The sequence below is a fragment of the Pelophylax lessonae genome, assembly GCF_965119305.1.
Source record: "Pelophylax lessonae genome assembly, chromosome: 4".
Classification (NCBI taxonomy): domain Eukaryota; kingdom Metazoa; phylum Chordata; class Amphibia; order Anura; family Ranidae; genus Pelophylax; species Pelophylax lessonae.
The window spans coordinates 423,229,537-423,245,801 of record NC_138771.1 but is presented as its reverse complement, the minus strand read 5'-3'; the positions used below and the strand labels follow the sequence as shown (position 1 = coordinate 423,245,801).

The window sequence follows — 16,265 nt, the reverse complement described above, 5'->3', positions numbered from 1 at the left end:
TTCCATTTGCTATGCTTTACTTACTTCCTGGGAAGGGAAACACAAAATCAAAACAAATTGCAACTAATCAATTAGAAATTGAGGATGTAATATTGTGACATTTTCTAATCTGCAGATCAAAGAACACAATACAGAAGGACATAAAGCTGTGGAATAAACCAAGCCAACACAAGGAGAATTTAAGATTTTTTTTTTATTATTGTCATTTGTTCAAGAAGTGTTTATATATTTTTCTAATAAAGTTAAATATGGGTCAATGCAGTTTGATTTCTGTGATGTAATTGCTATAATATAGTCCAAAATGCAGTTTCTTTGCCATCTTGTACAGAGTCCATCAAGGCAAATTGTATATATTGGTTTGGTAAATGGGATGCTTTACGGCTTGCTGTTCGCAACAGACTCCAAGGCTTTGGCTACTTGTTCAGCCTTTAGATTATTAAGGGAAACGCTCACCTCCTTTCCAAATTCTGCAAATATAAAATGCATGCATTAGATCAAAAAGCATTTTCTAATTATACAGGCATGTGTGAAGAAGTTTATCTTGAGTGTGTCTGAACTGGGACCACACAACGGGAAAAAAAAAAACCCCACTGACATTACAATTAGATGATGCCTTTATATACCAGGGCGCATAGATAGCACTCAGTGCCATTCAGAAGGATAAATGCTTTGTATACTGATGGTACATGCTATACTGACAAGCACAGTGCGTATGGGGTTTAATGAAACTGCCAGCACTAACTCCTGCATTGAACACAATAGAGTACTGTTGAGACTGTACATTATAAAAAGGACCATGAGGTTGACTTACTAAAGACAAATAAAATAGTCTGTGCACTGCAAGTGCAGTTGTCCTAGATTTGAGGGGAAAATGCAAGGAAAATAAAACTGCATTTTTGCTTGCACCTGATTGGATGAGAGAAATCCGCAGTGTATTCCCTTATTTCAGAGCTTCCCCTCAGATCTAGAGCAAGTACGCTTGCAGTGCACAGGCTATTTGCCTTTGATAAATCAACCCCCATGTATGCAGAACCAAAAAAATAGTACTGACTGCAAACCAATTTTCCTTGAATAGCCATAAAAAAATATCTGGATTTAATAACCATTCAATAGCATTTCCAGTATTATTAGGACTGATAAACAGATGTTTTATAAACTAAGCGTGTTTAAATTAAATATAGAGATGCTTCGAGCATTTTTGACTAAATGAATGCATATTCAGCGTGCAGTTAGTCTAATGCTAACCATATAATTACACAGAGGATGTTATATTTATAAAGTAGCTTTACTCCTTCAGAAATTAATACAATGAAAATAAATCCAACCTCTAGTAACCATGCTATTTAGTATCATTTATTAGATACTGAGCTTTTTCTGTCCAGGCTAGCCAGAAAACTATGATTCCAGCTTTATTTTATAGGCAGCACCACCACCTACAGGTTAAATGTGGAATTGTAGCACCTCCATTTAGCTTAAATGGATTAACGTTGGCTAAAAACATTAGACGGCTACTGGAAATTTAGGCATGATATAGATTCCTCATGATTTGCACATAAATTTGTACTGTCAGCATGCCTAATGGTTTGTTGATGCTTTGGGGTAATGAAGGAGACATGTTGAAAATTCTTAGGCCAGCAAATCCCTGGGACACAGCAGGAGTTGTCATATTTTCCGACTTGTCTGATCATTATTTCTCCAATTTGGCAGCATCTGAGTACCATAAGGCAAGATGTTGCTGCCTAGTTATGCTGGAGACCGCAATGATCATATTTTTATGACCACCGTAAGGGCAAAGGGTGGAGAGCTGGTCATAAGTTTGTTTGAGCTCCACATGCATTGGTTTTCTTTTGGAATCGTCAGAGCACCCCCCCAGCTGCATACAGCGGTCCCACTTAGTGAAGGTGTACTTTGCCATTCTACCTTGCACCAAAACCGTGACCTTCATTGCAATGTGCTTGGCACTAACAAGTGTGGCCCAATGCAGGCAGGGCTTAGGTGGCATCTTAAACAGCCAAATACACCTAAAATACAGGAGAAACCTTTTTGGAGGTCACATAAAATCTGACCTTACACAATAGGGCTGATTTAATAAAGACAATGCTCACTTAGGAAAGATAAGGATTTTATCTCTAACAATAGTCCCTGTCTGATTAAAAATGTACTAGTCCATGGAGTTCTCCCTGCAGATGAAGGAAGGTCTCTTTGTGCTGCCATCTTGAAACATCTGTTCACACAATGCAGATCTCCACCAGATATTTTGGACCTGGCAGAGACCTACACTGCATGTGTGGCACACCATAAATCTTACAAGGCCCTATATACATGGCAGAGAACGGCTGTGTGTCTACCCATGCGCGAGCAGGATTGAATTTGAACGATACTTCCACCTTGAGTGAAACACTGGGTCCAGGAAGGGGTGGGGCGATCGTTATGCCACCATCGGCTAGGCGAGCAATCGGGAGGTAGTGGGATGCCATAAATTAAAGGTAATTTGAAAGACATATGAAAGGAAGTCCATATTATGAGTAAAGGTTTAAACTGTGTTTACTTCAATCTGAAAAAGCACATTCCTGTTTATTTTTGTGCAAGCGATTGGGTATTCAAAATGAACACAGATACAATTTATTGAGGGAAAATGTTCAAACCCTCTGGTAAACATATCCCACAGTCTTCCATTTTGTTTTTTTCTGCAGTCTATGAGGTCAGCCTTCTGACTGGCAGCAACTGTTTTGAAACTCCGGCTAAATAGGAGCAGAAAATATAATCGTTCATAGGAAGAAAAAAAAAAAAGCCTGTATAGCTAACATATAAAGTAGGGCTAAAACAACTAATCAATGAAAATAGTTGTCAACTATTTTCATAATCGATTAGTTGGCCTGCATACAGAATGCATTATTTGTTTACATATCAGAATACACAGTGCAGCACACATACAGCTCAGTACACTGTCCATACATGTCAGAAGACACAGTGCAGCACACATACAGCTCAGTACACCATCCATACATGTCAGTATACACAGTGCAACACACATACAGCTCAGTACACTGTCCATACATGTCAGAAGACACAGTGCAGCACACATACAGCTCAGTACACCATCCATACATGTCAGTATACACAGTGCAACACACATACAGCTCAGTACACTGTCCATACATGTCAGAAGACACAGTGCAGCACACATACAGCTCAGTACACCATCCATACATGTCAGTATACACAGTGCAACACACATACAGCTCAGTACACTGTCCATACATGTCAGAAGACTGTGCAGCACACATACAGCTCAGTACACTCTCCATACATGTCAGTATACACAGTGCAGCACACATACAGCTCAGTACACTGTCCATACATGTCAGAAGACACAGTGCAGCACACTTACAGCTCAGTACACTGTCCATACATGTCAGTATACACAGTGCAGCTCAGTACACTGTCCATACATGTCAGTATACACAGTGCAGCTCAGTACACCATCCATACATGTCAGTATACACAGTGCAATGCACCTACAGCTCAGTACACCCTCCATTAGAGATGGGCTCGAGCATGTACGGGATCCCACCTGCCCAATCCAGCCAGGAAGCTGACACAGCTAATCACAGGCAGTGAGACCATTTCCCGATCTGTGCAGATGTGGATCAGGAAATATCTCACTGCCTGTGATAAGCCATGTGCAGTGTTGGCTTCCTGGCAGGATCCTGAACATGCCCGAGCCCATTCCTACCCTCCATACGGGTCAGTAAGCTTGTGAATGTGCGAGGAGCAATGCCTCATGGGACAAGTAGTCCTTGCAAGGAGAAGTAAGTGATTTGAAGTGATTCTAAAGGCAGTTTTATTTTACCTTGCTATAGGGGAACTCTCTATTATACTTTGTGGCTTGCTATAGGGGCACTCTTAGGACAGTAGGAGTAAGAAGCGCAGGCAGGGCACCCCAGAAGAGGAAGTACTGATACTTTTTCTCAATTACTCCCCGATATCAAATTACTGATACCTATTTTTTTTTTTTTTAGACTAATGAAAAATTGCCACCTTTTTTTAGGATATTGAAGAACAGTTCTTCTGTGGCTTTGAAACTGCGCTACTTCAGCGTGATTTTAAAGCCACAGATCAGTGCAATTAGGATCTCTTAATTCATTGCGGCTTACAACTTAATTTAACAGAACTCAATGCAAGTCAAAAGAATTGCAAAAAAGGTATTGGTTTTAGTATCAGAGCACCCTTTCCAGCACACTATACAATAAAAAACAGGGATAGATTCCTTTCATACGGGACAGAGTCTGTTCTGCTCAGCGGCGTATCGATCCGCCCATCCCCGCTAACAAGGCGGATGACTGCTCCATTTCCGCTCTGTGTGCAGAGAGGGAGCAGTCAGATCCCCGCTGTCCTCTATGGGGAGATTGGATGAGAACGAACCGCCTGTCAGTTCTCATCTGATCCAATCCCCCAGACAGATGGAAATGAGGGTTTCCATCCGTCCGGATTTCACGGGATGCATGGAGCATCTGTCCAGGTCCGCCTGAAAAACTGACAGGCGGATCGGATCGCCCATGTAAAAGGAGCCTTATTTAGTTCACACACAGTCCATCCAGAATTTGTAGTGTTAATTTGTGGTCACACCTCTTTAGCACCTGATAGTTTAAAATACATGTACAAGCTATTGGGATTTGAGCACAGGTATAGATTTTCTCACCATATAGGCTGGTTATTTGTATTTAACACTGCATAGAGATATTCAAGAATACATTTTTAAACTTTACATAACTAAATTTTTGGCCACACAGTTTATTTTATCCAATTAAACTAAATATTAAATCGGCCAACTAATCAATTATGAAAATAATCGTTAGTTACAGCCCTAATATAAACTACCATTCATAAAACAGAGCATTATTTATATTGTTCTCTCTAGTCGTTTTCCCTCACACTAGAAGAAATGATTGCAATCTGGTTGCATGTGGACAGTCTCCAATTCAAAAAACTCCTACATGGCCCAAAATCACCGCAATTGAATACTTGTAGATATTGGGCCATGTATGGGCAGCTTTATCCAATATTTCTCAGTCACTGAAAAGCTTTATTACCAAACTCATTTTGATATTCTGTAAATGTGTAATTAGATGGTAAAAGTGTTTAGTCCTTTGAATAAAGAAAAACAGAAGGGCTTTCTATGGAAAGCAGAACTATCAGTATTACTCAGTGTTTAAAAGTTACCAAATACTCACCATATCTTGCCCATAGTTTAGGCTGAACCTCTGAGCATTCTCTGATTAATATAGGAAATTCTGGATTAGCCTTTTTCAGCTCCACATAGTTCTGTTCAATAAAGTCTCTGAAAAAAGAAAGAAGCATTTCAGTTCAAAAATATCAAATCTCTGATAGCAAAATAAACTGAACATGTTTAAATGTAATGCCCTAGTGTCCCTGTTATTAGGATTACAAAGGTTGCTGTGTCTGTTCCAAGTCAAATGCTTACTTGTACTGACTGCAGCCAGCAGTACTCACTGAGACAAATGTAAATAGGAAAAACAAAAAGTTTTAAATATGAATACACTTTGAATGCATGCACACAGTAGGCAAGCCAGTCATGCCTAGAAAAGGAGGAAACTTGCACAATTCTTACAATAGCCAGAGTTATCTTACTAATGAGAAAAGCAATGCACAGTTTTTGGTCAGACAATCACAATTCCATGGATACTCCGCAATATCTACAAGTAAAAATGGTTTAGGTATTTAGGGTCCCTTCATACCATGTGTCTTAGGCCCCTTTCACACTATTGCGACGCAATTTTACCGCGATTTCGCGGCACGATTTTTGCTGCGATTTTGAAAGCAATGGCAAGGCTATATGCCTCAAAACGCATTAAAATCGTGGCAAAGTAGTGCAGGAACTACTTTGAAGTCGGTGCGACTTCAAAAACGCACAGATATGAAATGGGGCTCATTGAAAATAATGGAAAATGACTTGTCATGCGATTTTGCGGTCCAAAATCGCGGGACAAGTCGCACTAGTGTGAATGGGGCCTTAAGGCATGCATACCCATCATTTTTTTTTTTTTTTAACGCAAGACACCACAATGCAGAAATGGTTCACATCTGTGTGTTGTGGTGCGGGCGCTAGGTGCGTGGGTTTCCTCCTAAAATAAATGGCACCTAGTTGCATGTGTTGGGAGTAAAGGGCTACAATGTGTTACAACACATAGGTATAAATAGCATTCGTAGGGAATCCAGCAAGGTTCTCTAGTGATTTGCCTTTCTACCTCACACCAGATCCCACACCACCACTGCCTTCATTTTGTACAGTCATCAGGGGCCAGTTGTCTCTTTCTGGTTCTTGCAACCGTGTCCCCTGATGACTGTAGTGCATGCCCCGAGGCCTCCTGGGATGTGTGAACATTCCTGGAAGCTGCGATCTCACCTAGTTGAGATTCTTTAAAAGTGCAAAGAGGGTTACCAAAATAAGGTATTGAAAATAAATGTGTGAAATGAGGTGGGTAGGGATAAAATAGAAAGTGGGTGAGGAGGGTAAGGTTGTAGGCTTTAATAGTAGCATTTGTGTACTTGGAAAAATTATTTTCATTGAGAGACATTCCCGTTCCCTGGGTATGGACTGAGATTCTTTTTGAAAAGCCTGAAGAAACATTTTGAACCCAGGGGAAGTAACTATACTGTAACTGACCCAGAAGTCTGCAAAAGACAGAAGCCATCCCCCCACTTTGCCAGACACAGGTAAGGGAAACCTTCATGCTAAAGATAATTTATAAGCAGTGATCTGCCAGAGTCATATTGGGTTGTTCTTAAAGCATATGTAAACGCAACATTTCATATTTCTGATGTGTGACTGCTGGTACCATGTACTTTTATGAAAAAGTATCCTCTTTGTATTGCTTCTTTTGTGTGAACTCCCTGGTGTTCCTGCCAGTCCTTCTGCTCTCCTATTAAAAATTTACCACACTAGGCATGAGAGCACGGTCTGGTCAGTGTTCTAGCTGTGTTGAGAACTCAGCCTGCTCTCCTACAATGATCAGATCTGAGCTGACCCCCCCCCCCCTCACAGCCTGTCACTGGGAAGATCACTGTGCTGCTGTTTCTCCTCCCCTAGCTCTCTGGGCTCCTAATGCAGCTGAGAACAGAGGGTATGGGATTACTTATAAAAGAGGGAAAATGTTTATGTTTTTTATATCTGTACACAAATGTTTTACCCTTCATTTCTATTTTAAACTGAATGGGTTGTTTTACAAGGTAATCGTTTACAATAAGTAATTTCTTTAAGGACCGAAGGAAACATTGGTGGGCTGTAAGAGGGCTCCAACCTACCTCTTTTGCTGCAAAATAGTACTTTTGCTGCCATCAAGCCTCTCAAAAGTTTATGTTCAATGATTTTTTTACTAAGGATTTTAACACGTTAAACACAAAGAACATTGACAATGTTACAGTACACCAGTTACTATGCAATCCAATCTAATGTAGATTTGCACAATTTTAAGCAGCTCTATTGTATTATTGTGAGGTAGTGCGCCAACAAAGGAAGGAAAAAAGAAGAGTGCAGAAGTAAGGGAAAATAGTGGGGGGGTTTGAGGGTGTTTGCAGTCCAGGAACTCCTCTGGGCCAGCTTAGGAAGATTTTTAGTAGAAATCTAAAGGTTCAAGAGGCAGAAGACAAAATATGGGGAGGTAGTGTCGGATCGATGAGGACCACACCTTCACAAAGAGGGTAATTTTATAATTCAGGGTCATTGCACATAATCTACAATACTCTGGATCTAACCTCTTATGGATCTAAGTTAGTGGAGTTCCATGATTTTGCTATAGACTGTTTGGTTGCCCTGTCATTAGTTTGAACGGAGAGTGCACGATTCCCTCTGGTTACTCATTAAAATGTTGTTGGAAAAGCAGACTTGGCACACTCTAGGTCAGACTTTTTTTTCCCCAAGAGGGACTGCTAAAAAAAATTTCCTTTCAAAGGGAACCCCTATTAAAACCAATTAATCAGGGGTCATTGGCAAAAATGGCTCTTAGATTGGTGATTAGGGAGAGTGCTGGTTAAAATGTTACCCTTTACATAGCTAAAAAGATCATTGGAGTCATGCTGCTGCCTTTGCCATGTGGAATCAATTCAGATACTATGCAGGCACCATCAAATAGGGCAGTGGTCCTCAACCCTGGCCTACAGGGCCCACTATCAGGCCAGATTTGCAAGATAACTGAAATACATCACAGGTGATATAATTTGCTGCTCAGTGATTGCAGTACTCTAGTCTGCATCTCCCCAAGGTAATACCTAAAATCTGGCCTGTTAGTGGGCCCTGTAGGCCAGGGTTGAGGACCACTGAAATTGGAGATCAATTCACCACAGCTCACGTCACCCTTGGGCTCCACAAAACCCTAGTTGATAACGGCTGCTCTAAGTGTTCAACCAAAGCACGCGCATGCACGCATGTCCACCAAATATTTTGAAATGTGCCAATTTAATCACATTCCTGGAAAGTTTGGAAGGAGTTTTGGGAAACTTTAGTGACTTGAGCTGGTACCAAGTTCCACTGAGCGAGCAATTTAAAATTTGATGCTAAAGCTTTCACATTGAGGGAGCTCAATTTTGTCTTTAAATTTGGGACTGATCTTCCACTTCTAGATGATGCCAAAGTTCTTCCTTTTTTGGAAGCATAAGTAGGAGTAATTCTTAAAAATTTCATCCAGTTTTGCACCGAAAAGAGGATCCCCAACAAAGGGTGTATCCGTTAAGGCCCCTTTCACACTTATGTGACTTGGGACTGCAAAGTTGAATGACAAGTCGAACGCCATAATTTCCAATGAGTACCGTTCAGATCTGTGTGACTTCAAGTCGCAACATCTTCAAAGTAGTCCCTGTACTACTTTGGTCTGTATTGATGCGTTTTTGAGGACCTCAAGATTACCCAGGCATTGCTTCAAGTCCAGTCAAAATCGCTGCAAAATCAATGTAAAAATCGCACAAGTGTGAAAGGGGCCGAACGCTATTTACAAGCTAAACACAGTCTGCATGAATATCATGGCAGAGACACACCACCTTTTTCTATTATTAGACACTGCTGATGTGGCCAGTGGTCACTCAGTGAGGCGTACACTCCCCTCAATAATGTTAAACTGGGGTTTTTAAAAAATAGTAAAATGTTTAACAAATGTAAATACACTGCTCAAAAAAAATTAAAAGAACACTTTGAAAACACATCAGATTTCAACGGTGGAAAAATATTGTGCTGGATATCTATACTGATATAGACTGGGTAATGTTAAGAATGAAAGCATGCCACATGGTTTGATGGAAATGATAATTATCAACCTACAGAGGGCTGAATTCAAAGACACCCTCAAAAAGCAAAATGAAAAAAATGATGCAGCAGGCTAATTAGTTTTGCTGAAACTTCATTGCAGCTACTCAAAATGGTACTCAGTAGTTTGTATGGCCACCATGTGCTTGTATGCATGCCTGAAAAGTCGGGGCATGCTCCTAATGAGACAAAGGATGGTATTTCCTTCCATATCTGGACCAGGGCATCACTGAGCTCTTAAAAAGACTGAGGTGCAACCTGGCGGCATCGGATGGACCGAAACATAATGTCCCAGAGGCGCTCTATTGGATGTAGGTCAGGCAATTCAATGGTATCAATTCCTTCATCCTCCAGGAACTGGCTGCATACTCTCACCACATAAGGGTGGGCACTGTAGTGCACCAGGAGGAACCCAGGACCCACTGCACCAGCGTAGGGTTTGACAATGGGCTCATGGATTTCATCCCACTTCTTAATGGCAGTCAGGGTGCCATTGTCTAGCCTGTAGTGTGTCCCTCCATGGATATGCCCCCCCAGATCATCACTGACCCACCACCAAACTGCCCGTGCTGAACGATGTTATAGGCAGCATATTGTTCTCCACGGCTTCTCCAGACCCTTTCATGTCAATCACATGTGCTCAGGGCGAACCTGCTCTCATCTGTGAAAAGCACAGGGCACCAGTGGCAAACCTACAAATTCTGGTGTTCAATGGCAAATGCCAAGGGAGCTCCACGGTGCCGGGCAGTGAGCACAGGGCCCACTAGAGGATATTGGGCCCTCAGACCACCCTCATAAAGTCTGTTTCTGATTGTTTGGTCAGAGACATTCACACCAGTGGCCTGCTGGAGGTAATTTTGTAGGGCTCTGGCAGTGCTCATCCTGTTCCTCTGTGCACAAAGGAGCAGATACCAGCCCTGCACCTTCTACAGCCCTGTCTAGCTCTCCCAGAGTAACTGCCTGTCTCCTGAAATCTCCTCCATGCTCTTGGGAGACACAGCAAACCTTCTGGCAATGGCACGTATTGATGTGCCATCCTGGAGGGGTTGTACTGCCTGTGCAACCTCTATAGGGTCCAGGTATCGCCTCATGCTATTAGTAGTGACACTGACCCTAGCCAAATGCAAAACTAGTCAAAAACAGTCAAAATAAAGGAGTAGTGAAAAAAAAATATATATATCAGTGGCCTCCACCTGTAAAACCATTCCTATTTTGGGGGGGGGTTGTCTCATTGTTGCCCATCTAGTGCACCTGCTGTTCATTTCATTAACACCAAACCAGCTGAAACTGATTACCAACCCCCACTGCTACTTAACTGACCAGATCAATATCCCAGGAGATTAATTAACTTGATGCTATACTCTGTCTGGAGTTGGGCTTTAAGCCACTTGAGTGAGCTGTTGTCCTAGCTGCCCTGGTTATTTTTTTGTGCACATACTCCTGGAAATGGCAGTATAACCCAACTGTATATGGTTTATTTTCAGTTAACAGCAATGTCTCTCATTGAATGAAAAAGAAATTAACTTTCACAATACAATTGCTATTTTGCCTCTGCAAAAAAACAGCAGTCAACATGTATGTAAACAATAGTACAGTGTTGTACCATGTCATTTTGGAGTTTGAGTGAAAAATACCATTTGTTGGCCAACTTAAAGCAGAACTAAACCCATTGATTTAAATGTTTAAAAAAAAAAACAGTTACATTCCTGACACCTGCCGGGAATCTAACTGTCACATTGGTTGTGCTCTCAACCAAACTGTCAAACCATCAAAGGGCTGGTGTCATAACTGATCACATATGCAACATCTTGGCAGTTAAAGGTCAAACAGAGGCCAAGATGGCAGCTTCCTTGGCTGAAAACGATAGGAGGGTTTAGTTCTGCTTTAAAGCAGACCTCAACCTATTGATTTTACCGTTTCATAACAGTTAATTTTTAGGGCATGCTGTGAGTGATAGCTGTTACAGTTGCCTGTACTCTTGACCAAACTGTCAAGCCATCAAATCTAAATTTGTTTTCTTTTTTTGGCTTTTTTCCTTTATTTTTACCTAGTGGTCTGGCCTGTAAGCGCCCATTCAGACTGGCACGACACGACTTGCTGGGGCGACCTTGGCGCGACTTGCAGGGATTTCATATAATTGAAGTCAATGCAAGTCGCCTCCAGGTCGCCCCAAAGTAGTACAGGACCCTTTTTCTAAGTCGGAGCGACTTGTGTCGCTCCTATACTATTCAATGGCGAGCGACCGACCGCGACTTGTCAGGCGACCAAGTCGCGCTAGTGTGAATGGACCCTTAGTCTGTTTTTTTTCAACTTCCTTTAACAGACCAAGCTATCCAAAGTAGCAGTTTGAGAGTAGCAGTTCTAGAGTTAAGACGAAGTAAACTCCTCAATTTTTTTTTTTCTTTTTTCCTTCCATGCAAAGTAAATGCATAATGTGCTAGTATGCATCGCACACTAGCACATTATGTGACACTTACCTCCAACGAAGCCCACGATGTCCACGCTGCTGGCCGCATCCATGTTCACCCGTCTTCTTCCAGGTCTGCGGACACCGGCAGTATTACTGGCCGGAGCTGCGTGACGTCACTCCCGTGCATGCGTGCAGGATCCGCCAGTCACGGCACTGGGCTCTGAAGAAACAGCATGGGCAGCCGTTTTTTCAGAGCGCATGCGCCGATGACGTCATCGGCTGCATGCACTGCAAGTATCTCCTAAACTGTGCAACCACTTTAAGAAAAATAATTTAATGTGGAACTAAATTCTCAAATTAAAAAGAAAAAATGTGAGCAGCCAAGCTTTTTATTGCAGAAGACAAGTGCAATGTCTCTTCCACAATAAAATGCCTGCTGGCTTGCTATTTGTAGAATAGAGACTGAGCTGTGCATGCACAGCTCAGTTTACATTCCTACATAGTGGCTGTGTGCCGAGATGACTCTACTCTAGTGCAGGAGTGAGGTCATCCTGCACCGACCCACCAAGACAGCCAAAGACCAATACCTGGAAAAAGCTGAGGTGAAGATGCCGGTGCCATCAAGGGACCTTTGAAACAGAAGTATTGCAGGCTTTAGTTCCTCTTTAACACCAACAGAGGTGCAATAGTCATATTTGTTTGATTTTTGTAAACCTTTATCCTGTTTGCTGTAACTGTTGAACAAGTATTAGCTGGAGATCTCCGCCTTACAGTGGAATTCCAGGCTACAACTAAGCGTAAAACTGCTCCCACCCCCTTCTAACATCTAGACTAAGTACCCTGTAGAAGAAAGATGCATATACTTACCTAGTCTCCAAGAGCTTCAGTCTGCCGGCTTCAGGGGAGAGGAGGGACAGCTGACAATGGATGCTTCATAGTAAGCCTATGGGTGAGGTCACTACCCAGGAATTCCATCTGTTATTGAGCGCTCTCTCCTCTCCCCTGAAGCCAGCCCTTGGTTGCTACTCACGTGACTGGACCAGAGCACCCTGAGAATAGGTATGTATGTCACTTTTCTTCTACAGGGTAGCAAATATAGATGTTAGAACAAGGATCCTCAAACTACGGCCCTCCAATTGCTGCAGAACTACACATCCCATGAGGCATTGTAAAACTCTGACATTCACAGACATGACTAGGCATGATGGGAATTGTAGTTCCTGAACAACTGGAGGGCCATAGTTAGAAGGAGCAGTTTTGAGCTTAGTTAAGCCCCGTACACAAGTACTGATCGTCGGCCGAACGATCGGCCGTCTTTTGTCCAGGGCTGTCGTGTCTGTTGAAAACAGCAAAAGACTGCACACGAATTTTGTCGGCCAACAACAGCCGACTGCAGAAGTGATGTCATGTGATGGTTAACTTTCCCTGTGTTTTTTCTTTTCTGAGCATGCCCAGTCTTGCAAATCTGCTGTTTGTCGGCCGAATTCTGTACTGACTGGCAAACAATCGGCCTTTCTGGTGTTGGCCAACAAAAATTTTAATGCTTGCACGACAGATTCTGTTTGGCCGAAAGCGTGCTGTCGGAAGCATCATACTAACAAGCCTACAATCGGCCGATCGGTCGTTGGCCGAATATTTACGGCCGACAATCGGTACGTGTGTACGGGGCTTTTGTTCTAGCCTGGAAATCCACTTTAAAAACGTCATACTCATCTAAATCTGCTAGCACATCTAATGGGCCATACACACTATAAGATTTTCAGAAGACTTTTTCCTTTAGATTTACCAAAACCATATAATATGAGGTCAAACCTAAACACTTTCAATTTGTATGCAATCTGGCAGGCCCTTGTACTACATAGAAAAGGTAAATCTGAAGGAAAAAGTCTTCAGAAAATCTTATAGTGTGTATGGCCCTTAACTCTACCCTCTCCCCAAATTGACAATGCTACTGTCCAAGAGTGACTCCATTACTCCTCCATCCAGAGTGGAGACATGCTATGACAGCAAGTGTGTTATCCTGGCTGGATCATCAGGTGAAAATAAAGAACAAAAGTCTAAAAAAGGAAAAATAATACAGCCACCACTTTTAAGGATTTTAAGCTACAATTGTACATCATACACGCACACAACACTAAAAAATGTACCGATCATCTGTGCTGGTATAAAAATCCTGCAAAAAAAACGATATTTGTGCTAGAAAAGACTAGGGGTGTATAGCACGGTTACACTTATAACTGCAGCTAAGTACACAAGTATTGTTTCATTTTCTGGAAGTCGTGGTGAGGCGGCAATCTGCTGTAATTCTGGATTGTGTTTTACCTACATTTTTTTTTTTTTTTTTTTTTATCAAGTAGCGGTTATGGAAGACCGGGATCACACTAGCTGCAGCTTGCAGCAGGGGGTCCGGTGCATCCCTGTTCTCCGTTTCAGGTGTGAAACAGGTCTAAATTTTTGCCTGAATTCGGACCTAAAATGGAGCCAAAGATGCACCAGACCCTTTTCCAGTGCAGACCGTGGCCACCCCTGATCTGTGTTCTCCGGCACTATTAATCTATTATCCGGCTCTGTCATGCGAATTGGATGCAGAGAAGTAGAGACGGCGAACGCAAGCCCAGGGTGCGTATGTGTATGTACACCAGTAACACCACACATGTGACATATCACTGCGAGCGTCAGAGTGAGAACAATAATTCTAGCACAACAGCTCCAAGTAAATTCTAAACTGATGAGCTGTAACAGCTTTTAAACGTCACCTATGGTGATTTTTTGAACACTATAGTTTTTGGCAATATCGCAGGTGCACATCCATTTTAAAACATGGAATGTTAGGTATCTCTTTACTCAATGCAGCATCATCTTTTAACCAAAACTGGGTATTAAATGGTGTGGTTTTGCACTAAAATTCATTTTATTTTTTCTAGAAAATTTGCATACACCGTTGCACGAATATCATAGAACACAAAAAAAAAAAGTGCAACTATCATCTTTTTATTCTACAGGGCCTCAGTTTCCAGAAAATATATAACGCTCTGGGAGTTTACGTAATTTTATTGCCAAAAATTTGGATTTTTACATGGATGCGACAAAGAAAAGAAAAATTGCTCCAGGGCCAAACTGGATTGAAAAGAAAGGTACTGCGTCCGGTTTGGTTTTTCGCCTCAGTGCCGGTGTTCTATCAGAAAACCCTACCCCATCAGATTTCCCTACCTACATCATTTCCAGGGCAGGCTTGTCATGCACCAGCTGTAGCCGCGTCACACGTCCTACTGCGCATGCGCGGAATAGGTAGGGAATTTTGATAACATCGTAAGGGTGGGGGGGGGGGGGGTGAGGCAAAAGTCCTACTGCGCATGAGCGGGAGCATGCACACCAAGGGATCGGGTAGCAGCATCTCTTATAACAAACATCCATCCGATCTCCATGACATACACTGCGCCGAGCCGACAATGGGACAATCCTATTCCCTACCCACACGAGCACGCCCACTGTCTAATTGTCTGGTCGGTGCAGTGTGGGGCATGGAGATCGGATTGTCGGGTCACTGCAGTGTCGGCTCTGCGCAGTATCGGCTCTGCGCAGTGCGGGCCATGGAGATCGGATGGATGTTTGTTATCAGAGATCCCGCTGCCCGACCCGTTGGTGCACATGCGCATGTACACTAGAAGTTTTGCCTGACCCTTACAATGTCATCAAAATGCCCTACCTATTCTGTGCATGCGCAGTAGGATTTGTGACGCGGCTACAGCTGATTCATGATGTAGCCACAGCTGATCCGCAGCCGGAAATGACAGCGGTATGGAATTCTGATAGGGTATGGTATTCTGACAGAACACCGGTTCACACATGTGATGCTGGAACCCTGGGAATCCACTGCGTGTTTCCGCATTGCACTCGTCTTGCAGGCAGTTCACACTGCCATATGCAAATCGCTGGGGGTGTCAATACAAAGTTAACGACACCCCCAGATCAGATCACAGTGTGAACTGTCAGTTTGGACATGAATCAGATCGCATAGGCGTGAACACCCAATCCGATTCTGGTGCGGATAAAAAAAAGGGTCCTGTGCGACTTTGGTCCGAATGCGATGCAAATTTAGCCATACAATCTGTATGGCTGAATTGGCATCGCACAGACATCGCATGTGATTTGCAGAGCAGTGCGTTCCGAATCACATGCAATGAAGCGTCTAATTTCACAATCCTTCTGGACCTTTTGTAATCCCATGTGTGAGGCAGAAACTTCTCTCCCCTCACATCTTTACCAATGACAGCTCTGCCAGTGTATATGACATTGTCAGGAAGGTGACACCGTTGTCCTTTCACTACCTCAGCCCAGTCCTAAAACCCTGCACCCCCACCATGCTCACCTGACCCCCTGACTCCCCGGAGACCTCTGGCACAGATGGATCCTGACCTCCCTCAGGTTCCTGCCCAGCTTTGACCCGATGTTTCTCACTATGGTAGCCGCCATTTTCACTTTACACACATGCCCAGCTCGCCTCCAATCAGAGCTTTTTGCAGAGCCGAGACCAACAGC

At 42.8% G+C, this 16,265-nt stretch overlaps 2 protein-coding genes across 2 annotated transcripts in view; one reads left to right on the top strand and one right to left on the bottom strand.

Moving 5' to 3' along the window:
- The window catches only part of TMCO6 (transmembrane and coiled-coil domains 6), a 93,028-nt gene extending 92,780 nt beyond the window's left edge, over nucleotides 1-248 (top strand). The window contains exon 14 of the mRNA XM_082255002.1: nucleotides 116-248. Coding sequence (XP_082111128.1) covers nucleotides 116-157 — 42 coding nt within the window. The 3' untranslated portion in view covers nucleotides 158-248. The remainder of the gene's footprint in view (nucleotides 1-115) is intronic.
- Nucleotides 176-16,265, bottom strand: NDUFA2 (NADH:ubiquinone oxidoreductase subunit A2). The gene is made up of 3 exons (XM_082255003.1): nucleotides 16,096-16,265; nucleotides 5,235-5,341; nucleotides 176-467 (listed from the first exon to the last, which is right to left on the bottom strand). The coding sequence occupies exons 1-3, from the start codon at nucleotides 16,197-16,199 to the stop codon at nucleotides 376-378; spliced, it is 303 nt and encodes a 100-aa protein (XP_082111129.1). The 5' UTR covers nucleotides 16,200-16,265; the 3' UTR covers nucleotides 176-375.